The following is a 26,658-nucleotide window of genomic DNA, read 5'->3' on the forward strand; positions in this document are numbered from 1 at the left end:
CATCGTTAAGCTACGGTGATCAGCAAATTTACGGAGTGCTGTAACAGCTTAATAAATGTTTAACTATATGGATTAGCCGAATGCTGAACTTTTTTAATAATTTTTTGCCATAAAACTATTAAAAAATAACTTTTTAACTATTTTGACTAACCAATGTGATATGATATCCATGCAAAACCTAGAATAAGGTGCAATTAAAAAAAATAATTAATGATTTATTTTTTTTAAGGGAAAAACAAAAAAGAAAGAGACTCGGATGGTTTTAGTGGTACGACCGAACCATCCGAGCCTCATAATTCACTGGTCATAACCATTGTTATAGTGTTAAATCACCACTTATCCTAAAAGGATCAACTGATAGAAAGAGGTAAATTTAATTATTTAATTAATATTTTAACACTCATTTTCACATGTAGACTCATACTTCATTTTAATTGATGAGGCCTAACACGTGAAATATTTAATTGAAATGTGAAGTAAATGATGGAGTCAAGGTTCGAACTTGAGACCTTTGGCTCTGATACAATGTTAAACCACTACTTATCCCAAAAACTTAACATTTATCTTTTCTTTCATATAGTGCACGAAACCATTGCCGACCGTTTGTTTTTGTTCTTGTACTGCGTTTTTCGTTTAGGCATTATTGTTGGGATGTCCACTCCTATATGATAGTTCGATCCCTTGTAACCCATTTTCTTATATTTGAAAAAAATAAAAATAAAACCATTCCGGCACATGTGCTGACTAGGCTGGTATGGCCCTCCACCTGTCAACATTTTATTTGGGCATGCAAATCATATTCCAGATGAAATCCTGGTGTAAGAAAAATTATGTTTTCCTGTTTCAGTGTAGATGCGCCATAAAAGTCAAAGAAATCTAGAGGCAACATGGAATAATTATTATGCTTCTGATGCCAACTTGGTCCATTAACGTCTTTAATCTCTTTCCTCATTGGAAGTATTATAATTGATATACATATAATGATTGATTGAAACACGTATGAATGAATCATTCACTCCCTTCCTCACCAATAGTAGCAGGAATTTATCGAAGAACAAATAGGAAAGGATACATCATAAAAAATTTTAAAAAAAAACCCTTTCTCCAAGCTCAAAACTTACGAAATCATAAAAAAATCCTTTCTCCAAGCTCAAAACTTACGAAATCATATAAAAATCCTTTTTCCAAGCTCAAAACTTAAGGAATAAACTAGCCAGTAGGTAGTCACGATGTTGGCACTTATCTAACAAACCAACCTAACTTGACCAATCAGGTTAATGTTTTTTTTTTTTTAATTAATTAATTAATTTATTTTAAAATTAATTTCAACGAGGACGAGAAACTAAAAAAAAAAATCCAATAATAAGTCCCAAAACAATTAGGTCACCGGTCAGTGCGGATAACCAAAAATTAAAAGGGAATCCATTAAATTAATGTATTAGAGATGACAAAACCAAGAAACAGAAACTTCGAAAAGTCTCTCAATTTTTTCCAAACCCCAATAAGGAAACATAAACAAACACCGACATGAATGCTAAAACTCAAAGAAAGCAATATCACACAACAGAAAAACATATAAAATAACAAAATAAACCACCAAACACAGATATAAGTAACATCGCGCGGCCATGGAAAGGCTAGGCGGAGGCATGTGAGGCAGCGGTGGGGAGCAGGAAGGTGGGTGAAGATGGTGGTGAGGAACGTCAGTGGCAGAGTTGGCGGATAACAACATATTGAGCTTTGAAAAAACCAAATTTAAAAAACCAAGGCAATGACAAGAGGAAGAGGCAACATAACGGATCAGAGGAGGCAGTAAGGTAAAGGAGAGATTGAGGTTGCAATTTTAAGAAGATTAGGGTTAGATCGCTGAAGGAGACAAATAAGGCCTCATGAGAGACAGAAGGGACTACATGAGGGAGGGAAGAAGGGAACAAAGAGAGCTTATTACTCCCAAACTAAGCAAGGAAGTGGTTAACTTCTAAGAGAAGTTGTCGCCAGAGAAACCTAATCAAGTCAATGTTTAGGGCCTTAGGCACCCATCTAAATAGTTAGGAAAATGTTAAATTTACAACACCAACACAACAACCATACAACGACCCCTCACATGAGAGTGGACCCCACATACTGGGGCCCACCCTCATGTGAGGGTTGTTGTGTGATTGTTGTGATGATGTTGTGTATGAATCAAATCCCAAATAGTTAATATTAAACAATTAATTAAATAATTACATTTTTTTTTATCTTTTTATCTTTATAAATTTTTGAAATAAATAGTGATTGTATCATAATAGAAATCTTAAATTCAAACTCCGTCTCTATAATTCACCTCATACATTTCGATTAAATTAAATATTTTACGTGTTGAATCTCATTTATCTCACTTATTAAGAAAAGGTTAGTGTTAGACTATTAATTAAATAATTAAATTTTTAATTTTTACCATCTTAAACTTTTGAAATAAATTACCCCTAACAATTCCAAAATTAACTTCCTGAGGTAGATAAAGAACTTTATTTTAGGCAGGTAATTAAAGAACATGACTAGCAGAATTCACCCCCCCCCCCAAAAAAAATGCTTCTCTTGACCTTCTATGATTGTACTTATACTCCGTTTGTTTTGACGTAAAATGATTTATGTCGTAAAATATTTTTGGCGAAATTATTTTTTTAAAATATGATTTTCTCGAAAATAGTTTTCGAAGATTGGTTCACATGAAAAAATTACGAAAGATGAAAATCAAAGTTAGGTGATTGTCGTCAGAATCGAGCAACGTCTGGTCGCCGTTGTCGACTTCCGGCAAACAGTTTTCGCTAGATTTGGCCAAAATGGCCGAATTCCGGCTAGACTCCTCCGGATCCAGTTAGATATGGCCGAATCCGGTAAAAGCAGGCCAGATTCCGGCCATTTTGGCTAGATCTGGCTGCTGCTGACCATGGCCGAAATCTGGTCTGCCGGCTCTAACGACGGCGACCAGATGTCACCGGATTCTAGCATCGACAGGTTCTCGGTTGCCGGATTCCCCTGCTTGCTAGATTCTGACGACCGACTATTGTCGAATTTCGACAATCAGATATCAAACGACCGTGCAAAAAGGAAGCGTTTAATTTCGAAAAATGATTTACGATTTTTAAAACCGTAAATCGTTTTTCAAAAATTAAAAAAGCTTTTAAGGTCAAACTGAAAATGATTTTCGTTTACCATTATTTTCGTCTCTACCAAACACCTTAAAATGTTGAAATTATTTTTTAAAAATCATTTTACACTAAAACAAATGGAATATTAATAAAAAAGGAGGGAAAAAATAAATAAATAAACAAAAGGTCATCATGGCCTGCCCAAGCCTTGTCATTGCTTGGAGTGACGGTGACCTCCCAAGCCACATGATTACTTTCAAAAAATGCATCTGCATTTGTATTGAAATCAAACCAATGCTTTCTCCTGACTCCCTTGTTGGCAAAAGTAGATGAGGGCGTACTCATGAGCACTCATGGTTATTGTCTATGGGCGATTTGTTACTTCAGCTTTGCTGATATCTTGGCAACTTGTTTCAATTTCTATCACTGAGTTATTGGGTGCTTCTAAAATTATGATTTTATAGATAGAAAGTGTGATTTTAAATTAAATTGTATTTTTAAAAAAAAAATTACACAATTTTAAAAGTTAAATTACAATTTTATCAAACGCTTAACTGCATTTTAAAAATTGTACATTTTAAAATTGTTATTTTGAAATCGCAAACCCAAACAGATCCCAAAGATTTTGAATGATGATGAATAGCAAAAAGAACCGGATAAGATTATCAATAAGAGGATAATTCTAGTGGTCTAACCATCTTCTCACATTTTGAAGAGTGGTATGTTATCTCATGAATATGATTGAGAAGGTCTAACTATCCCTCGAGGATAAGGATTTGGTCGTATTACCACATAAACACCATTTGAGTTATTGGGAGTGGTGCGACCACCTTCCAAAGCTATCAGGTTGGTCGACCACCCCATGAGAGTGATTGTGGTGGTTGGACGACCCCACTCTCTCCCACCACCTCTCAAAAGGTAAGATGGTAGTCAACTAGTACTCCTTTGAGAAGTGGCTAACCAATTCAAGGGATGGTTTGGCCGCCCCTTTAATTATTTTTTATTTCTTTCTTTTTAAAGGCTTTCGTGATAAGATCATACTATTCATTTTGAATGAACAGTCTAGATTGCAAGCAAAAAATTGTATTTTAATTAGATTACATTGAAAGTCTCCTTAAAAAATGACGTTTGTCAAACCTAGAAAATTTGATTTTAAGATAGCCAAGAGAGATACTTTTGAATAGTTTTGATTCGCCAAACGAAGATTGGGCATAAGGAGCTTTTGGATGGCCAAGCATTCTGGATGGAATTGGAAAATGAATTCATTTTGTGAAAAACCAAGATTAATGATGATCTTGATATATCCATTTTGAATAAAGTGACAAACCAAGAAGATGCTTCTAGGTTTCATTGACCGATCTATATATACAAGTGATAGAGAATTTTTTTTTTTTTTTTCTTCTTCTAATTAGTGATAGAGAAAGCTTGATCATTGAATCATCGCTATGGCTAAAAAAAATTAGCATATGGCAACACTTGGCTAGTATTTTTTTAGACGAAAAGTTTTATTATGATATATTTGTTAATGTGTTTTGATAAAAACAGAATCAGGAATTCTTATCTATGAGGTTAAAGTACATATGATAAATATATTAAAATAGGGATGCCAAAATATGAATAAAAAATATATTAAGATTGAATATTAAATTAATATATATATATATATATAATTATTATGTTTTAATATATTTCAATTTCCAACTCTATCACCAATAAAAATGGAACTTAGACATTCTTTTAGCTAGTTCCAAAAATTATATCTGATTGAATCTGCACTAAATTTCGTAATAATTTTTCTTTCTATGTACAATATCAAAGAATAAGTTAGAAATTTATTTTCAATTTTGTTGAAAAGCCTGATTTTGACGATACTCATATTTGAAAATGTTCTTTTAATAGTTGCGGTAGAAACCATATTTTTTTACTAATAACGAGTGATTACATCCATAAATTGTACTAAATATTTAATTCATGTGCCCACACATGATTTTTTCATGTTATGTTTAGGAGAATAAAATTTATAAACAAACAAAATAAATAAATATATAGACCCTTTTTTTTTTGTGTGTGCGTGTGTGACAATAATAAGAATACACTGAGTTTTTTTATTGTCAATTTTAATGATGGGCTAAGTTCATTGATTTTCATCTATAAAAAAAGTTCATTGGTTTTCAGTTGGTGTTACTTGTGCTATTGAATTTATTAACGACATGTTCATTCAGTTTGACACGTTTTTGGACGTGAGAGGCTTGATACAAACTATTAAAGCCTCGTTTGGTTCGTGAAATTGGTATTCTATTAGGAAAAGTTCTTGGGATTTCAAACAAATTGTCGTTTCTTTCATTCAAACGATACTCACCTATAGTTATTATTGGGAATGAGGAAGAGTGGAATAGAATAATTATTTCAATTCCTTAGTTTAGTGACAACACATATACCACAATTGAAATTGACTCAAAATTACTAAAAAACCTACATAATTTCTTATTTTTCAAAAAAACCCAAATCTTAAAAAAATAATAATAAAAAAAAATGTTGGACCTTACATCTGTGGGTGGCCACCCACATATTTAATCTAAATTCTTTGTTCTTTTTTTTTAAAAAAAAATAATAATAATTAAATTTTTTATATAATTTTTAAATTTTAAATTTTAAATTATTATTATTTTTTTTTAAAAAAAGATTGTCCTCAGGAATAGCTATTCCTACAAAAAATGAGAGGAATATCTATTCTAAGGAATAGGTCCCTACCAAATAAAAGAATAGCTATTCTAATGGAATTGTTATTTCATTTCAATGACTTACTATGTAAACCAAACAAGACCTTAATGTTTTTGCTCAGCTTTTTAAGGGCCAAAGGCCAAAGGCCAACCAAAAAGTTTTTGACCTCATATATATATATATATACACATCAACAAAAATAATTACAACAAGGAACAACAAAGGACCGGTCAATCCAATAAAAAGCCACAACATAACATCATCAATGCCGATAAACCAAAAATAAAAAGAGAATGCTACAAATGAATGACGTGACCTTATAAAGTATTGGTACGAATACCAAGAAAATTGGCCGCCAATTAAGAAGCTCCTAGAATGGTACAGTCAAGAGGTACAAGAAGGGTCACAAACTTCGAAATGTCCAATAACCTATATCCTATATCGTAAGCCAACAAAAAAATAATTGCAGCACGCCCGAGTGGGAACCACCATAGCAAAGAAAACACTAATGAAGGTCAAATCGGGGCAAATAAGGGAAAACAAAAAGAAATACAAAAATTTAAAAACAAAAGCCTAGAAAAAACATAAGCAACACAGTAAGACCAGCATTGGGACCATTGTCTTTGATCCCACGTGCCTGCACATGGAGGCTACGCTCTGGCGCATGGTGGTCTTGTCCGGCTCAAAATGGTTGGAAGAGAGAAGACCATCGTAAGAAACCTGTAGTAGTGAAATGAGGCAACATGCACAATGGGGGGCTGTTCATATGTCGGTGCGTGAACGACATGCGACAGCGAGTGAGATCTACTTGTGGGTGTGTGTTGGCTAGATGGAGAAGGAGCCGGTGGAGGATGGAAGGCGATGAGGCCGAGGAGTAAGGTAGAGTGGTGCGTTTTAGGGTAAGACTTCCTGAAGTTGATAAATTTGAGTATGAAAAAGTCAAATTCAAAAACTTCAATGAAGTGGTAGATCCGCATATGGAAATGACTGGAGGGGGCAGAATCCGAGCAGTTGACGGTTGAAAAGTGGCCGTTAGAGTTGGTGTATAGAGATAAATCAGCAAAGACGATGAATAAGACCTCAAAAGAGACAAATAAAGTTTTTGAAGAGGCAGTTTGAGCCTAAAAAAGGCAAAAAAGAGGGAGAAAGAGGAGTAGAGAAGAAGGGGGAGGATGAGGAGGAGGAGGAGGAGGAGAAGGAGGGAGTGAGTAACATTTCTTCGTCTTTGGCAACCCTGGGGATTCTTTGGTTCTCTTCAGGAAAGAGAACATAGCGTTTTTTAAGATTTAGAAGTTGAATTGGCTTAAAAAAAAGTACCTACAAACGAATTTTAAAGCATATTTATTAGAACTTTCCAAAACAAGGAAGACTTCATGGCTTACGTTTATCTCTCCTGTTAGTCCTGTATTCGTATTTGATTTGGGGTATTTTTAATTTTTAGTTTAAAAAACATTTTGATTTAATATAAAAAAAATTATATTTTATGTTTTGAGTTGTGTGTTAATGTATTTATTTATTTTTTTAAAAAGAAAATCTTACTCTGAAACATGGGTGTATCATTTTATTATCTATAGACATGGGATATCTAAGTATAATTGTTATGTTGTAATTTATAATACTCGTCCCATGTGGTCAGGGATAAGAAGAAAATAAAAGAAAAAGAAAGGAAAGATATATGGTAGTCCCATGTGATAATATGCGACAGCCCACGCACGCACTGTAACGTGTTAACACGGCTAAGCTTTTGAGTTGTAGATGCTATGCAACGCTGGAGGAACATTCCCTTGCCGGCTAAGCAGCGAGCGGTGTTTGTCCTGCCATTTGCCAAGCCGCCTATTTGGATTCTTATAAGCGGGAAGCTAATCACACGCTCTTTCATAAAACGCGTGGGCCTATGTATCTAGATAGCCTAGATTCAACTAATTTGACTTCAAAACAAAAGACCCCCCAGCGACAAGTCGTTGGTGCTCCTCCTCGCTGTCCTCTTTTATAAGCTATTCGAGAGAGTCCATTTCCTTTGTCGCTCTCCTCATAAAAATCAGCGCCCCTCTCTCTCTCTCTCTCTCTCTCTCTCTCTCTCGTATTTGTTTAACTGCTCGTATTAGGGCTTCAGAAATGGCTTCTACGGATCCGAAGCAAGGTGGAGGGTTTTTCGCTTCTATCGCTGCCAGTTTGTCGAATTTCACCAAATCGGTCAACGGGTATAACAATCGCTTTCTCTTTTGATCTTCGACTACTCTTTTTTTTTTTTTTTTTTTAAAATTTAAATTTAAATTTATGTATTTATTTATTTATTTTATTTTTTATTCTTGTAATGATTTACGGACATTCATTGATTTTGTTTTGATAATTCAGGGAGAAATTAATTATTACTATTAATCATTCTTTGTTTCTCTTTTGAAATCGGGTTTGAATTCTCGTGCTTCTGGCGCTATTTGGAAGCTCGAATAAATGTTAAGATTGGCTAAGAATCTATTTCCCTGTTTAGTGAGAATAACGTTTAATATCATTTTCTGTTTATTTGTTTTGTCGAACTTAGTAGTCTGCCTTGAATTACTATACTAGTTATTTAATATTCATTTCCATTATCATAATTGTAATTCTAACAATTTAGGATACTGATGGAGCCTCCTAAAGAAAGATTGATCATTACTAGTTTGAAAATCTCTTTGATCACTTGTGTTTCTATTCCTCATGTCTTGCTCCTGAAAAAATGAAGCTGAAATATTTGCCATGTATACCAAAGACTCATTTTTAAGAAATAGTGATGGATCTGGTTACAGAGGTTGTGGTGTCATTTTGAATATGTGATTGCGTATTGTACTTTCGAGCGTCCAAAGTAGCACATATATGTTATGTGGGAATGACCATGCCTATATGTCGAGTTTCTACTTACTTTGGAATTATACATTGTTTATTATTTCATTTGAAGTTCCTTTTTTCTCACCTGTAGTGCAATTCGGGTTTATAAGTTCATTCTAATTATGATAGTAGGGTGTACTGTTATGGTTTGCGAATGTGTGAGTATGGTTTCACTATGACTATTGGCCACACTAATTCCATGTGTTGAAGAATCCGATTTATTGACAATCTGTGGTTTTTGTATTGTACAGGTTTGTGGGTTATGAAGGGCTGGAAGTTGTTAATCCGGAAGGAGGCACTGAAGATTCTGAAGAGGAAGCAAAAAGAGGAAGATGGAAACAGGAGGTACACTACTTTCTGCATTTTGTCTGTACCATTTTGTGGATATTAGATAGACAACACGGGCGTTATTCAAGTGGATTGGTCTAATACATATATTTGGGCTGCAGTTCTGGAATATGATATGAGTGTATGTAGTAGTGTTTAGCGTCCACATGTTAAGTAATGTTGCAAACACAGTTGACTAGCAAAGCTGCACCTTGATGCATGTTTTAGGCGTTTCAAGTAGCTATACCATAGAGTTATAACACATGATAACTATAAGACAATGGTTTCAATATGCAATTGAAATCATATGTTGCAATGCTTAAGAATGTAATCCTAGAAGTTCATTATTTAGTTGGTAGCTGCACAGCTGCTCAGGTCAAACTTGAATAACAGAAAGGTGCCTTTTATTTTACATGATCTAATAATGAAATAGTTAATTTCACGTTGGAATAAAAAAAGGTAAAAGGAAAAATCATATTTAGCCCCTAAGTTTTCATCTGATTTGAAATTTGTCATTGAGTTTTCAATTTCAAGAATAAGGTCTTTAGGTTTTATCCAAGTTTTAAATAGGTCCCTCTGTTACTTTACCGTCAAAATTAATGGTTTACCATCTGCCACGTGTGTCTCATTTGAAGTGCCAGCATCTATGTTAGAACCCAATGTCAATGCCACATCTTCAAGTGCCAAGTCATCCATAAAAAAAAGAAACGAAAAATCAAAATACCCAATTCAAAGAAGCACAAATCATCTTCTTCGTCATTCCAATCTTTTGACTTTGTAGCATCAGAGTCATCATGGGTGCATCCTCGTGTCATAACCATGTGAGCATCTATATATATATTTATATAAATGTGCATGTGAGATCTGAATCTGTTTTAGTTTGATTTGTAAATTTTTTGGTTAAGTTGTTGTTCTTCATTTGTATGTGTTATGGATTTTTTTTTAAATGACAAACTTGATGTACTTTACGGAGACCCATTTGGATTTGTGCGTTGTACGACATGTTTTTTGTTTTGGTTATGAAATTCTCTTAAATCTGTTTTGTTTAAGACCTTTTCCTATGAGTTATAGAAACTCATTTTGATGTTGTTTTATGTAGACTGTTCATGTTATGTTCAAAAGGTTCTTGTCTTTTTGAGGTTTTTATTTTTTATTTTTTTTAATGATGATTTGGCACTTGATGATGTGGCATTGACATTAGGTGTTGATATAGATGCTGACGAATTAGATGAGACATATGTGACAGATGGTAAACCGTTAACTTTGACGGTAAAGTGACAGAGAGACCTATTTAAAAGTTGGACACAACCTAAGGACTTTATTCTTGAAAGTAGAAACCCAAGGACTAAAAACAAATTTGTTTTCCCCCTATTAATTATGTATATGTGCATACTCATGTCTCAAATTTGGTCTTTACTTTTTTTTTTTTTTTTTCAGGATCGGGATAGTTACTGGAAAATGATGCAAAAGTATATAGGCAGCGATGTTACATCAATGGTGACACTTCCAGTACTTATTTTCGAGCCAATGTCAATGCTGCAGAAAATGGCAGAGGTTTGTGTTAATTGTTTTTTAACTGCATGTCTGGAAACTCTTTCTCTATCTGATGCTGTTGAGGAAACTTACAAATTATAGAATGTTTATTACAGCTGATGGAATACTCCTACCTGTTAGATCTGGCAGATGAATGTGAGGATCCCCACATGCGATTGGTGCATGCTGGTAAGCATTCCTTTTCATCTCTCTCCCTCACTGTTTTGTGTGTGTTTGTGTGTGGGTTTGCACTGTGATCTGGGACTTATGCTTGCTGGTTGCAGCATCATTTTTTATATCTGTCTACTATGGGCTCCAAAGAACCTGGAAGCCATTTAATCCAATTCTTGGTGAGACTTATGAAATGGTTAATCATGGCGGCATTACATTCATAGCAGAACAGGTAAGTTTTTGAAGTGTCTATTCATTTTTTGTCATGATGCTTTTGATGGAAGGAGAAGCTTTTTTTTTTTTCTCCCCCCACATCTATTCAGGATTACTGGATATTAACTGGTATTTTACAGTTATCATCTTGTTAGTGCTGCATTGTCTATGCTACCTAGTTTTAATATCCTTCACAAATTATTTTTCCTTTCAGGTTAGTCATCACCCTCCAATGAGTGCTGCACATGCTGAGAATGAACATTTCATTTATGACATATCCTCGAAGGTGAAAACTAAATTTTTAGGGAACTCAGTCGACGTCTATCCTCTTGGAAGGTAAACTTATTTTGCTATAATTGTGTTAAAAAATTCTATTATCTTATAAATTGTTGAACTCAATGATATAAAATTCTTGATTTTACTCTTTATGTGTTTTGCTAGTACTTGAGTTGTTGTTTTCACTGTTCATATTATTCTTTATGAAGAAAGCTGAGGCACGATACATCTCCCCTTGAGAGTTATTGTCCTAATTTTCACTTGACCAGGAACTTAAAACATACCCCATTTGAATGTCATACATAAATTTGTGATTGTAATTTTCACAATTCAGTTGGGAGAATCTTTTCATAGTAGCCGTATTTTCTGATATTCTTATTAGCGAGCAAGCATTATCTTAAGCAATAACTTCTTCTCAACATGCTATGAATTATGAATTATGTGAACAGTTTGCTTAATTTTACTCCATGTTTGGATGCAGGACGCGAGTAACCCTCAAAAGAGATGGTGCAGTCCTAGGTTTGGTGCCCCCTCCAACCAAAGTAAACAACTTAATCTTTGGACGAACTTGGATTGACTCACCAGGGGAGATGATCTTGACAAATTTGACCACTGGAGACAAAGTTGTGCTGTATTTTCAACCATGCGGCTGGCTTGGGTATAACTTATTTCCTTTCAAGCAGTTTTGATTTCTCCTGCTGGTATATATTTAGTCCACATGGGTCCAAACAATTCTTTGGGGTCAGCTTGCTGGCGAAGCCAGCCACCTGGAGGGGGTGCTTTACATGGGTTCGAGGTTTACCTGACAAGGGTGGGTACATGAAGTGGCCCTGTCTTAGAAGGGTTACTCGTCATAAAAAAATAAAATAAAATTTAGTCCACATGTTTGTTAACTCTGATAAATACCACCTTGTATGGGGCATACAAGCATAGGTTCCAGATCTAGTACCACCTTAGTGTGGTTGTATAAGTTGCATAGTGGCCTTATGTGAACAGTTTTCCATAGAAGATGCAGAAGTTATTTTCTGCTTCTGTAGTTCGATGGTATGCTTGTCATTTTCATTCCGAAAAATGCCATATGGACCTGCTTGCAATATATATTTATGGCCTGTGTATGTGGCAATAGTCTCTCCAAATCATGCAGAGATATGCTTATGGATTTGGCGTTGTAGAAGCTTGATTATATTTCTTAATAAATTCTTTGATCAAGTATTGTTTATCTGTAGTTCATCAATCAAGTTTTACTCTTAATCTGACATAGAGACTGTCTGCAGAGCTGGTCGCTACGAAGTGGATGGATATGTATATAATGCTGCTGAGGAACCCAAGATACTGATGACTGGAAAGTGGAATGAGTCGATGAGTTATCAACCCTGTGATCTGGAAGGGGAACCACTTCCTGGTACCGAGCTAAAAGAGGTCAGCCTTTTGCTATTCTTGGCTGTTTGTACTCTTTTGACTGGTTTCATGGACAGCCTTGTAAATTTTGTTAGTAGTATGTCCCTTTATCACAGCCTTTCAGTGCCACCTTGGCCATCTGAATTTCATATAGAGCTGTTTGAAGTTGAATTGATTTGAATAATTTGATTTGCATGGTGCTAAAAGGAGGTCAACTGCTTTAAGTCACCTACATAATACACATACACACAGATGCATACAGAGATATAGTAAAGTATTATATAGAATGAAATCATGGCTTAAAAAAATCAGATATAGTTCTCTTACTTAGTCTAACATGCAAATCTGTTCTTCTGTGTTTGAGATTTTGTCAATTGTGATACTGCTTACCCATACAGGTGCTAGCTGGGTGATCTTTAAACTACTAATGTGATTCCCTGGTTGATAAGATTCATTTTATTGATGGTTGATCTCGTTCAGAGTTCTTGTTGGTGCTAAAAAAAAATATAGCTTATAATCTCAAGGGGGTAGCTCGATTGGCTGGAAACCACGCCTCATGAAGCTGAGGTCACTAGTTCGAATCTCTCTTCCCTTCTCCCTTTGAGGCCAATTACTTATATAAAAAAAAAAAAAAAAAAAATTAATAATAATATATAGCTTATGAGGAAAAACAAATGATTTTTCCAGCAGGGAAGTAGAAAATCTTGCACTGAAATGTATCCATACTTCATTTCAAATGAGAATCACTATGTCTTTCTTTCCTTATGGACAGGATTATGTCGTTTTAGACATCATGTTTAAGAATTACTGAGCAAGAACTATTTAGATTTACAGTCTCTTGGAGGATCTGGAAAGGCTTTTTTTTTTTTTTTTTCTGTCATCACCCAGAGTTTTGGACTCAATTATTAAGATGATCATGGTGTAGAATAATCTAATAAACTTATTTTGCACAGTTGGATTATATCCTATCAAGGGTTTGAAAGCCTTTTAAGGCCGAATTTGTTTGACATAAAATGTTTTCTGTTATGAAACATTTTTAGAGGAAAACATTTTCTGGAAAAACTACTAATTTTCTGTTACTTGGCCGTCATCCTGAAATTCCCTCCATAATTTTGATTATTGGTAAAACCTTTTCACTCTTTTGACATTTGTGCAGTATAAATTCGCTGCCTTGTTGGTGAGGTGATGATTTTTATGATGCTGCTATAGACATATGAGATGATTTTTGGTCTATAGTTCTCCTTAAAACCTTGCTGTGTATTTTTCAAGCTCTTCGGGTTGAACTACATGCAAATTATTATGAATAACCATTGTTGGAATTATTCTATTGTTTGCAGGCTTGGAGAGTTGCTGATGCTCCGAAAAATGACAGATTCCAGTATACATATTTTGCGCACAAGATAAACAGCTTTGACACTGCTCCCAAGAAGTTATTGGCATCAGATTCTCGATTGCGACCTGATAGATATGCACTTGAGAAGGGTGATCTATCTCTAGCTGGTCTTGAAAAGAGCAGGTCCTCTCTCTCTCTCTCTCTCTCTCTCTCACCCACATGCACACACGCACATGATGATAGTTGCAGACTCTGACTGTTGGTAAGTCACCAATCAGAGTGCTGCCATGCTAACGTGTGGGTTCCAGTCATTTCAGCTCTGCACTATACATGCATGGCACTGGCCCTGTCCTCCCCTGTGCATGATGCTTTTGTGGTAGGTCATAGGTGATGAGAAATGATTTTTGCACATCACTTGTATATTTTTTGTACATCACATTTCTAAATCAACCATTGGATTTGTAGGACCTACAAGGATTCACATGTGGGTCCTATAGATCCAATGGTTGATTTAAAAAAGTTATGTATAAAAGATGTACAAGTGATGTGCATGTAACATGTCTCCATATGTGATTGACTGATGGTCGTTTATATGGCCACTGTCAGTAGCATTTCTCTTCAAAAAAATAAGATTGAATAAGAACTTAGTGATAGAGGATAGCAAGAATTGTCATGTCAATTGTCCGCATTGTCCTGCAGGAAACATGAATATTTTGTCCAGAAGTGTTTTTTTTTTCTTCGTTGAAACTATGGGGTCTCGTGTGTCGCTTTTTCATTTAAACTATAGGCAGATAGGGAGAGATCTCCGTTCTTGGGTTGAACTTTGGGTTGTCTATTTTTTCAAGCTGAGAGGGGCAAAAGTTATAAAATTTTCTTTGGCTGTTTTTTGCAGACTGGAGGAGAAGCAGAGGGATGAAAAGAGAAACAGAGAGGCTAAGGGCCATCAGTTCACTCCAAAATGGTTTGACCTTACCAGTGAAATTAATCCTACACCTTGGGGTGACTTGGAAGTATACTCCTACAATGGCAAATATGCTGAACACCGGGCTGCTGTAGATAGCTTAGATAGCGTCGAAGAGGTTGACATTACATCAACTAATTTCAACCCCTGGCAATACGAGAATTCGGCTCCTGAATGATGTATACCGCTATGTAATTCTTATTGTGTTTAGCTAGTGCCAGTATTATGGCAAGAACTTTCTCCTATGTTTGATGTGTAGTTTTTTCAAGCATTTGATTTCTTAATTTTCCTTCCTCTGGCCCTTTGGTTGCCATGCTCCGAGGAGATGTGATACATTTTGTAATTATACATGGGATCAGTTGAAATCTGGAATGTCAATGGTGAAACATACATTTATCTGAGAAGAATAGCAGACATTGTTTGGGCAAATGTTGGAAGTGAACTTTGGCCCGGTAGCCAGTAGGGCACGACCGGTCCAACCCAATAGAAAATGTGGACTGCACGTGTAAGTTGCCAACAAGCTTGCCTTGAAAGGCTCTTGGGTCTAGGGCATGGCCCCAACACCTTCGACAGGATTACTCATTTGTGTGCATATGCTTCTTTCATTATTGAATTTGATTATGGAGTATATAGTGTTTGCCTCTCTCTCTCAGTTTCAACGATTGGCCATACTACTTCAAATCTTGTCTCTTGTACCTGAGCATCTTTTCAAAAGATTATTAGATGAGCAAACGAGGGTAATATTCGATTACAGATAGCAGAGGGATTTGTTGAAGCCAAAGAAGGGGGAAACACTGGAAGTTGTAGCGGACTGCCTCGACGAACTCCTGAGCAGAGGCCTTCTGCAAGTGCAGCCACAACGAGCAATGGAAGATACCATTGCTTCTGGCTGTAGAAGGACATCAACTACAATGGTGGGTTGCAATGGTGGTAAAGTCTCAGAGAGAGAGAGAGAGAGAGAGAGAGAGAGCATAAATAAAAGAAATGAATAGAAAATATAAATTTAAAAAATTGTTGAAAGTAATTTAGGATGTATTTGGAATTGCGATTTCGAAGATAAAAAGTACGATTTTAAACCAAATCGCACGAAATGAACAATTTGAGAATTGCGTTTTTAAAAAATTGCGATTTGATAATGCAGAAAAGTGATTTTTCAAATCGTAGGTAAGATGGTGATTTTTTGAAAACGCAGAATTTTAAAGGATAACTTGCTATTTTAAAGGCTAAATTGCGATTTTGCCAAACGCTTAACTGAGTTTTTAAAAATTACTTTTTTCAAATCGCACATTTTAAAATTGTTATTTTAAAATCGTAAATTCAAACGTAACCTTAGTTCTATAAATTTTAAAAAAAATTGTTGGGGGATTGATGTTAGTGTTGTTTTAAATAAATTTTAGTCGGTCTGTAGGTATATTTTGTGGTGGGTGACGTGGCATCACCCTCTCGCTCTGAGTCTCCGACTCTTGCTCTCAGACACCCCTGTTTCCCTCGCTCTTTGTCCTCTGACCACAAACACAAATCACCCTTTTATCACTAAGTTTCCGTCCTTTCCGCATGTTCGGCTCTCCGTTGGTCACCGTACGACGCTTATAGAGAATCTTTTTTTTGATTAAACACCTATAGAGAGTCAATGCGAATCTTTTGTGCACTTGATAGAAGCAGAAGGCATGGTGATTCTCGTGAGACATTCGGGCCCACAAATACTTAAACATCTCTTGAGACGATGTTGGATTGTTGGTCAATCTCGCGTAATGGCGGTCTTTACAAAGTTGTTGTTGTTGTTGTTGTTGTTGTTTTGTTGTTGGTTTGAGGATGGTTGACTATGACTAATAAATCTCCATATTCGCAACTTTGAAAAATATGGAAGATTTTTCTACATTTGACTTCAGCTTTTTAATTGCGCAGTAAATTTCCATGCAAAGTCAACTGGATTCCGGTCGAGGGTGCTCCACTTCAGCTAAAATAGAATAAAAGTTTGGTGAATATGTGTAAAAAAAAATAAAACAAATTTAAGGTAACAATTCGTTGATTCATAATGTTCAAATAATTCGGATATTTTTTTTAAACAATTAAAGTTGACTTATAAAAAGCGAGCAATAGAGTGTTGAAATATGCCAAATTCACGTACCTATTCATTCCCTAATGAAAAAGTGGGAAGAGAATATCATTTTAAAATTAACAAAGATTACTTCTTCTTCTTCTTCTTTCTTTTTTTTCTTTTTTTTTTTTTTTTTTTTTTTTTTTTCACTAGTAGTGTTTTTAAACTAAAGATAATTTCTTCCAGCATCTTGAGGTCTAATATTGCATATTATAGGGTTTGAGTAGAATGAGATCATAAGAGAATCTAGCTCCTCAAGAGAAAAAAATGAAGATAAGAGAATCTAGGAAAAAATCATATGCTTTGTTTTATACAATTCAATTTTTCTATGTAAAGATACTTGAAAAGGAATCAAGATCCCATGCAATACATAGGGTATTACATGAGGTGCAATGCCATTTTTTTTTTGGCCCGTTCATTTTAAATGAACACTTCAAATCGTGCCAACAATGCCAAAAAAGAAAAAGAACGAAAAAGAAAAGAAAAGAAAGTATATTGGTATGTGATCACCCCTAATGTATAGGGGGTGGCTGCAACCACTCTTGAACCGTCGTTATTTGAGTGGTTTCAGCTACCTCTAACATACACCAAAATATCACTATTTTTATCTATCATTATATCCTTTAAAAGTTAATGTAACTTTTAAAATCATAATTTGATCAAAATTAAATAGTGATTTTAAAAGTCATAAACTTTAGAATGATAAAAGGATGATGAAAAAAAAATAGTATATAACATTATTCTTGCCTTTGGTTTTTCCCCCTCTTCTTTTTGCATTTTCATCATTTAGACCGTTAATTTAAAATGAATGATCCATAAAAGTGGTACTGCATGGGATTGCATTATCCGCCATTGCATGGAATCTAAATCCCTTTTAAAAAGCTACAAGAAAAAGAAAGAAATAGGAAGGAATAATTGCTTGTCATAAGGTGATGACAAAACTCCCCAAAAGTTTACCAATTTGAAACTCAGAAATTACCCATTGGTGTATATTTATGTGAATGAACGAGATAAGATGAGCCCAAATGTATGGAGAGCCTCCCACGTGGCAGACTTAGAACTCATACTGAGGGGAGTGGTCCGAGTGGATCACCCATAACGAAGGAACTGGTCCAAAGTGGTTCGTCAACCTTCTGTAGCCGGTAAACAAACACCAAGTTACCGGTTATCTCAGTTATAGTTACGAGGGTCAAACTTTATAAGGCGTTGGTGGTTCAAGAAAAAGATGTTGGGTGGTTTTCAGGAGTTTTTTGGTGATCAGACAAAACCCACTTTGATTGGTGAGAATTATGGTCTTCACAATCAGTTTTACCAGACAGAAGAATAATAATTATTTTCGGTTAGTGGGAAAGTAATTCTATTTTGCAGGCAACAATTTAACTTCTGATTGAAAATTTTGATGTATCTTACAGAGTTACCGGTGTTCCTTCATCAAGTAAGGGACCCAGATCGTTTTTATTTTTATAAAAAAAAAAAAAAAATTATTTATTTAGTTTTTGTTAAACCAATTTCATTTTTTGGTACTGTGCTAGTTTTTGTTAGCAGAAGTCATTGCTGATTTGGTTGCTTCTGGTTTTGTTTTCAGAAATTGTTGAAAGTTTTTCTCTTTTTTGATGTTTTTGAACTTTGAAGGAAAGACTCATGCTTTGAAAGCCTCCTTTTTAGGGGGAAGATTTGTGATCTAGTTCAGTATTTACTTAAGCTTAATATTGGCTTCTCTCAATGGCTGTTTCCGTGAGGGTTTAGGGATCCGAAAACCCATTTGGATAAAATCATAAATTATTATTTCATTGCCATTGAAGGTACTCAGGCTTTATTAATATTTTTTTTTTGTCTTTCATGCACTATAGGTTCTGACAAGGTTGAAAGTTCTAGTTTTTTTGATAAAAAAAATTTGGCTTTCTTTTTCTTCTTCCTTTTTATTAATATATATGTATATATATATTTTAAAAATAAGATCTTTAGTCTTTTTTCTGTTTTGGTTCACAGAGACTGAAGGGTGTATATATTAGGCTTAATTGGGCATAAATTGTCGTCAACGATGGGGTGAAATTGGCGTTTCTCAAATACCTATTTAAATGTAAGTCTTCTTGTCTGCTTCAGAAAGACAGTTACCCAACTTCTCTTGAGGTATTCCCTTTTTTTTTTTTTGCTTGTTATTTAAGTGCAAGATTAAATTTTTGCTTAGTCCTTTTATTCTATGTTGAAGTTTCTATCTCTGATTATTTGTTTCAAGCCTTGCTTGGATATCACGCATGGATTGCGATAATTTGAAAGAATTTATAAATTCTACATTTTTTTTTGTCATAAATAATGCAGCATTTGGCTGCACAGAATTTTGTGAAATAGTAAAATATATTTATTTGTTTGGGGATTTGGGTATGTGAAATCTAAATGATTCTCTTATTCCATTGGTGAATAAGGAATTTTAAATGAAATTTAACTGTAGAACTACTCCTATATATATATAAGATGATATCCGCATCATCTTATATATATAAATATGTGTGTGTGTGTGTGTCTCCAAATATTTGGTCCATTTTTTTTAAAACAAAATTAATAAAATTTCAAGTGATCAAGTGTGCCTTTGTTAATGGTTGGGGTGTCTTTTTTATCTGTTTCGGTTTTGTTGACAGTCTGCCCTTGCCGAGGTAGTATGTTTTGAATGTTATGCATCGACTGTATGTTTTGGAAATAAAGACATATATTTGACTTAGAAAATGCTTATCTACCAATTATTGCTACCTATTTAATACATTTGAAGAATTTATGTCATTGGTTTCATTGATCTCATGTTACTATCGGTATGTTTTGGAATTCATATCGGCTAGAAGCCCCTGATGATGGCTAATTTTGGTTTGACAGGGTCTGATCTGGCTGTCTTTGAACTGGTTATTTTTATGTGATGAGGAGGTTGGAGCATGGTTTCTGTGGCTACTGGGTTCCTGTGGTTCCTCGGGCTTCAAGATCAGCTAGGGTAAACAAATGCTACCATTCCAGGGTTGCCTATTGACCTATTTTTGCATAAATGGTCAGTGTTCTGATCTTATGAACTTTTTTAATCCCTTATTTTAGGGGAGGGGACCAATCAGGAAGAAATGCGAGGAGGATCAGATACGTGCATTTGAAATTTTAGCTCGTGTAGCTGGCACTGTATTGCAGGAGTCTGAAAACTCTGTTTCAACCAATGCTGCTTGTGTAAAGAATATGCCTCGCATTCGTAATGCTAATTCTAAAAGAGATATAGAGTGTGAAGGACGATTGTTGAAGAAGGATCCTTGTGGGCAGGGAAATTGTGATGAGAAATCCTTTGCCTGTGTTCCAGGTTTGCAAGGGCACCATGAAAGCTATACACTGAATGAGTTTTCCCATGTTCAGGACAATCAAGTTCTTGAGGTTGGTTCTGCATCAAATACTTATGACAAGTCAGAGATGATATGTTTTACCAAGAAGTTGGCTACTGTCAGTATCAAAAATAATTGTGGATCTTCCTCAAGCAGAGTAGTGGGTCACTCCCTTAGCTTTGGGGAATTTTCTGAAGAAAACGTAGGCGTGCTTGCAAGGAAATTAGAAGCTGAACCACATAAAAGTAGAAGTGAAAAAAATGGAACTCTACCTGTTTCAGACAGTTCAGAGGATCCAATGGAACTGGACAGGAGATCTCTTGCTCTGGTTGGTTCAGAGTGTGATGTAAAAGTGTCTTTGTTAAGGGACTGCTTAAACGGTACTTTACCTAGGCATTATGATAATGTAGAAGTAGTTAGTAGAGATGATGACGAGAACTCTGTTGGGTTTACTCAACCCAGCACCTTATCAATGTCCTATAGGCCACCCCCAGATATTGGAGAGAGGAGAATAAAAAAACTCTCTGCTTCCAGACAGTGGAGAGAATCCCAGAAATTCAAGGGTAGGGTTATTTTAGAACTGGTAATTTGCTTTATGCTTTCAACCAGTGGATCATGCACTGTTACTACAAATATAAATTTGGTCTTTTGGTCTCATGATACAGTCTGTTGAACTTAATATACTGTGCAATGAGTAATGCTAGAAGGAAGACCCATGTCTTCCTTGTGTCATTTCAAAATTGATGTGGCTTTTAAAATCACTATTGGATTTGTAATATACTACTATTAGATCAAAATCCAATGATAATTTTAAAAGCCACATCAATTTCGGGAGGAGATAAGATAAACATGGATCTTCCTTCTAGTATTACTCATATGCAATTCATAATAGGTTCTTGTTGATGTATTTGGATGAGGACTCTGAGGATGGTAACTCCATTTTTGTGCATGTCCTTCGTAGTTTCATGATATATAACTAATGGTAGTTACCAATTTTGGATTAATCTTTTCAGATGGAAAAATGAAGCAAATGTGCTGCAATAAGAGATATTCTCATATGGATGACAGATCACAGAATATCTATCCTTTCAAGAAGAGGAAGTTCTATAGTCAAAGCCCACTATGCACATCTGATGAAGTATTCCTCCATGAAGGCATGACCAATTTTCCTGACAAGAGAAATGGTGACAACCAATCTGCAGGTGCAACAACGTGTGGGTGCATGCTTTCCTTTTTAGCTATATTCTGTGTTTGTTTTGAGGATTTACGCATTAGGGATATATTCAGTTTTGGCTGAATATTCCTAACTCTTTCATGCAGCAACTGGAGCATCATCCTCAGTAACTGGTCAAGTACCTCCTGCATCCAAGGGTTGTAATGGTAGGAAAACCTGCAATGTAATGAACTGTAGAATCTGCTTCCATTTGAGAAGGTTTTTATGTAATATTCTTTGTTTTTCAGTGAAGCTTAGCATAAAATCTTTCAAGGTCCCAGAGCTCGTCATAGAGATTCCTGCAACTGCAACTGTTGGTTCGCTGAAGGTATGTCATATTGGGATGTGCTTGGGGCTTACGCTTAATGGACACAAATTTGGGAATCAATAATTTCATTATACAGATTATATGCATTCTTTCTCACTTTTTTTTATTTTATTTTTCTCTCATTTTTTGTGTTTTTTGTTTTGGGGAAAAGTAGATCCAGGATATGGTTGTAGTAAAATTTGTCATCAGCACTGGAGGATTTGTACCTTTGTAGTTGTTGATAGACGTAGTGCTTTTTATTTTTGATGCCTGATTATGGGAAACAAGCTGGTTATGGATATTTCATTCATCTAAGGCTACTCATATATTAACAATGTCACATGCCAGGATTAAGATCATATAATGCTTGCATCATCTAGCCATAATCATGAACTTCTTGTAGCGGAACAACTGCTGCTTTGGTTTCTTAGATACTTTTAGCATACCTTATTGCAAGGGGAATTTCGTGTACCACTTGGGAAGGAGACAAAATCTTTCCATGCAAGTTTCATGTGCGTATTTGGTTGTGTCTGTGATATCTGGTATTTAATTTTTCCATAGAGGACAGTTATGGAAGCAGTGACTGCTGTACTTGGAGATGGACTGCATGTTGGCATCCTGCTTCAGGGAAAGAAGGTCAGAGATGACAGCAAAACTCTACTTCAGACTGGGATTTCTCAAGATCAGAAGCGTCATAGTTTGGGTTTTATATTGGAGCCCAGACATGCACAAATCAACCCACCTGCGTCCTCTGAAGACTCTTCTTTGTTATCTGGTGGCACTGACACTCCTCAAGGGTTATCCAGGTTACAATGTTGAATGCGCCACCTTTAATAGGATCATTTTTTAGTTGCTGCATTTCCTTTGGTGCTCATTTTTTACGTTCTCCAAGTTTGGAATTGATGAGCCTATCTTGTCACCTTAGAACTGTGTCAGTATGTTCCATTCTCAGGCATTTGGCTTCTTTGAGGCCTCAACCTGGAACATCTTCTGTATTCTCAGATCCTCCATTGTTGTATTTGGGCAGTTGTGGTGAAAGCAAACTCAATATAGTTCCTTCTCTTGCTGATATTTCAACTGGCAATACCATGCCAGAGACCCAGGCTTTGGTTGCAGTTCCGACAATCGGCATGGAGGCATTGGCTGTGATTCCATTTCATCAGAAATCACATTCTGAGTTCGCACGGCGCCGAATCAGGAGACCTTTCTCTGTTACCGAAGTAGAAGCATTGGTTCAGGTGGTTGAGAAACTTGGAACTGGAAGGTTTGTTTGTTGATGTCCCTTGTTTCTTTGGTTCAACGAGTGAGTTGTATCGTCTGGATATAAGCATGTTACTTGGGTTGCAGGTGGCGTGATGTTAAATTGCGTGCTTTTGACAGCGTAAAGCATCGAACTTACGTGGATTTGAAGGTGAGTGATTCATTTGAGGTTTGTGGAAACAGATTACCTCTGGGGTCTGTGCTTTTGCAATAATTTATCTAATTCTTTCAAAGTCAACGTTGTTGGGGTCAAATCTTTGTAGAGTAGTTGAGCTGGCTACAGGCTTTAATTCCATCAATCTGCGCTCTTTAATAGTATATTTTGATTGGTTTAGATTGTCCATATCATGTCTTGTAACAGTTGATTTGTTATATTGATGTTGGAGTAATGCCATTTACTAATACGACTGTCATACAATTGACATGATGTAGCAGTGAAAATCAACGTTTGGATCAAGAAGAGCTTGTAAAAAAGAAAAATGAAGGGTTGATTTCAACTGTCACGTTATTCTAATTATATGACAGTCTATTAGATAGCATTTTTTTTGCTGTTGTGCTAATGACTTTTGGGTATGATGATGCAGGATAAATGGAAGACATTGGTGCACACAGCAAGAATCTCCCCTCAGCAGAGGAGGGGAGAGCCTGTTCCTCAAGAGCTTTTGGAGAGGGTCCTAGCTGCCCATGCCTATTGGTCGCAGCATCAGACTAGGCAGCAGGTTAATAATAATGTAAAAGATTGATCTTTGCAATGTTTTGTAAATGTGAGTTCGTGTAGTATTCCCACATTCACTTTATTCACAAGCCCAACTCGCCTTTCCTTATGAAGGGTTTAGTGATCTGTACATGATTTATTGAAGAAATGGCAGCACGCTTAAGAGAAGTCACCAGTTTCAGCTTTAAACGTTCACTGTGTTTGTCTTCTTGGACGTAGAGTCTTGCTGCAATTATGTTGAAGATTTCCAAGTATTTGCCATTATCTGTTGTATAGAAATTTGTTGATTGGCTCAGAGGAAAACAAAGTCTCTCTCTCTCTCTCTCTCTCTCTCTCTCTCACAAGTCGTGTGACCTGTAGGTCCTAAGCATTGTCTTGCGCAAAGCGACCCACCTAGAAAAGCTCGTGCCCCATCTTCAAAGGGATGGGACGCTTTGCTCGAGTACACCATCAATATCAACAAAGAAAAGTAGAGACGATAGGGCAGCATAATGTGCCCTGTCATGCCCCGTTCGTCTTCTTAATGTACTATTGCGTGTATATATTACATATAGGAAGAAGTTGAACATTGGAGTTAAGAGTGGTGAAAAAAAGACGACCCATCGTTCATATAGGTTTGGAGTCGTAGTTGCGAAATCGGAGGTAAAAAGATAGACATTCATTCCGTAAGTTTTAAAAACAGCTTATTCTTATTTAGGGTGCGTTTGAGATTGCGATTTCGTAGAGAAAAAATACAATTTTAAACCAAATACGCAGAAAATAAACCGTTTGAAAACTGCGTTTTTAAAAAATTGCGATTTAAAAACGCAGAAAAGTGTTTATTCAAATTGCAGGTAATGGGGTGCTTTTTTGAAAACGCAGTATTTTAAAAGGTTAACCTATGATTTTAAAGGCTAAACTATGATTTTGCCAAACGCTTAAATGTGTTTTTAAAAATTATTTTTTTAAATCGCACATTTTAAAATCGTTATTTTAAAATCGCAAATCCAAACGGACTCTTACCTATGAGATGATGTGGTCCTTGTAGAATATATTTTTTAGGCAAATATTTGTTCCCATTGAAGTGTCCTCTTTTTTTCTTTTTCTTTTTTGGGTGTGCAACTTTGCTTTTGTAGAATCATTCTCTTCCCACAATGGCCCCGTCAACAATTGTGCATTCCAGCGTTTGATTTGCCAGATATACATAACATTTTTTTTTAAAACAATGACTAATTTAATAGTTGATTGAAAATGTCACATCAGCATTGTGAAATAAAAAATATAGTTTTGAGTTCGAGTAAGTGGGACCTCCCCTACACGCACATACCCTTACCTTGTTGTAGTGTAATAAGGCATGAGTACTGCACCGGATCTTAATCCCTAAGTTTTTACTCGCTTTGGTTTTTTGGTTTTTCCCTTCTCAAATTTAGGAGCAATGGATTAGGCAGTCTGGATGCTTGAGTGTAGGATGGAGGTCGAGTTAGCTAGTGGCCTAGTATGAGGCATTAGAACATTCCAAACAGCTTGCTTAGAGCACTAGCAGCAGATTCCCAACTATTTTTCCTATATTTAAGGAACAAAACTACTTTTTGCTTCCCTATAAAAAAATACCACACAATATATTCCCTTACTTTTCCCTATATCAATTAAATATTATTTTTTTACTCTTATTTTATTCTTTTTCTTTCTTTCCTACTTTTTCTCTCTTCACTATATCAATTAATTATTCTTCTTTTATATTAAAATAATACATAGGGAATGAATAGTAAACATGTATACATTGGGAATCACTATTCATTCCTAACCCCCTCATCTAAATATAGGGCATCTGCTGTGGGAGGTTTTTTGATGTTTTTCATGAAATTTTCCCTAAATATAGAGAAGGGAACCAATATAGGGTAACTGCTACTAGTGCTCTTATAGCCCATTCCCTTCCCTGCATAATAGGAAAAATGTCCAAAAAAAAAAAAAAAAACACCCACAGTAGATATCCTATCGATTCCTTAAGCATTTTGAATGCTAGAGTTCTACACAATGTATAGGGAATCAAAGAGCTTCCCTATCCATTATATTAATACAAAATATTTCTATTTCCTCTCTCATCTTTTTGCCTTTTATTAAGAATTGTATTGAAATTTTGTAAAAAATATGAAAGTAGGTAGAAACTTATATTTTTTTTTTTTTAAAAAAAAATTAATTGACATAAAAAAAAGATAAAGGAAGTTATTGTGAAATGTATTAGATATGAACGTTTAAAAGTAGTTTTGTTCCCAATTTTTTATTTATTTAAAAAAAAAAGGTGATAGGAATGCTCTTACTGAATGCTCTTATATATATATTAAGGCTATATATATATATAAGCCTTAATATACTCTACCGTCCCATTGCCTCATCATTTTATTAAACAAGTAATTTTTAATGCAAAAATGTCCTTTGATATCACATCAAATCAAATGACACTTTTACGTTAAAACTCATTTGTTTAATACAAAAGGAGAGTTGGGGGACGGTAACTTGTCCCCACAAATCATTTCCCATATATATATATATATATATATATATATATATATGAAAATGTTAGGAACTAGTCATTATCTCTAACCTTAAAAAAATGGAAGATACGTACGTTAAAATAAATATTGATAAAATGTTAGCGTGACATGGCTCTTATATATACATATATCACCGTATCTGGAGTATACAAATTCTGGATTTGATGCGTCAGAAAGTTTGAAATTGTGGCTTCAACTTATACAAGATTCAGGGGGCAGACCATGATTTTAAGAAAATTAGTTTATCAAAACAAGAAAGGT

The 26,658-nt window shown here is 35.3% G+C and overlaps 2 protein-coding genes across 7 annotated transcripts; both read left to right on the forward strand.

The window, feature by feature from the left end:
* Positions 1-7,879: 7,879 nt before the first annotated feature.
* LOC133872919 (oxysterol-binding protein-related protein 3A-like) lies at positions 7,880-15,336 on the forward strand. The gene is made up of 10 exons (XM_062310573.1): positions 7,880-8,056; positions 8,969-9,062; positions 10,482-10,598; positions 10,694-10,766; positions 10,862-10,980; positions 11,176-11,297; positions 11,719-11,895; positions 12,512-12,656; positions 13,973-14,151; positions 14,861-15,336. Exons 1-10 carry the CDS (start codon positions 7,971-7,973, stop codon positions 15,105-15,107), a joined length of 1,359 nt encoding a protein of 452 aa, XP_062166557.1. The 5' UTR covers positions 7,880-7,970; the 3' UTR covers positions 15,108-15,336.
* Positions 15,337-18,190: 2,854 nt separating this feature from the next.
* LOC133874137 (telomere repeat-binding protein 5-like) lies at positions 18,191-24,034 on the forward strand. 6 transcript variants are annotated; one of them, XM_062311976.1, is made up of 11 exons: positions 18,191-18,307; positions 19,017-19,107; positions 19,893-20,004; positions 20,103-20,934; positions 21,385-21,585; positions 21,692-21,751; positions 21,833-21,912; positions 22,453-22,697; positions 22,919-23,155; positions 23,239-23,302; positions 23,736-24,034. In XM_062311976.1, the coding sequence occupies exons 3-11, from the start codon at positions 19,933-19,935 to the stop codon at positions 23,892-23,894; spliced, it is 1,950 nt and encodes a 649-aa protein (XP_062167960.1). In that variant the 5' UTR covers positions 18,191-18,307; positions 19,017-19,107; positions 19,893-19,932; the 3' UTR covers positions 23,895-24,034. The 6 variants fall into 6 exon arrangements, with proteins under 6 accessions (XP_062167960.1, XP_062167963.1, XP_062167959.1 ...); XM_062311979.1 differs by having other exon boundaries at positions 18,247-18,366; positions 19,017-19,157; XM_062311975.1 differs by having other exon boundaries at positions 18,247-18,366.
* The last annotated feature ends 2,624 nt before the right edge of the window (positions 24,035-26,658 follow it).

The sequence above is a fragment of the Alnus glutinosa genome, chromosome 7 (assembly GCF_958979055.1).
Source record: "Alnus glutinosa chromosome 7, dhAlnGlut1.1, whole genome shotgun sequence".
In the NCBI taxonomy this organism is placed as follows: Eukaryota; Viridiplantae; Streptophyta; class Magnoliopsida; order Fagales; family Betulaceae; genus Alnus; species Alnus glutinosa.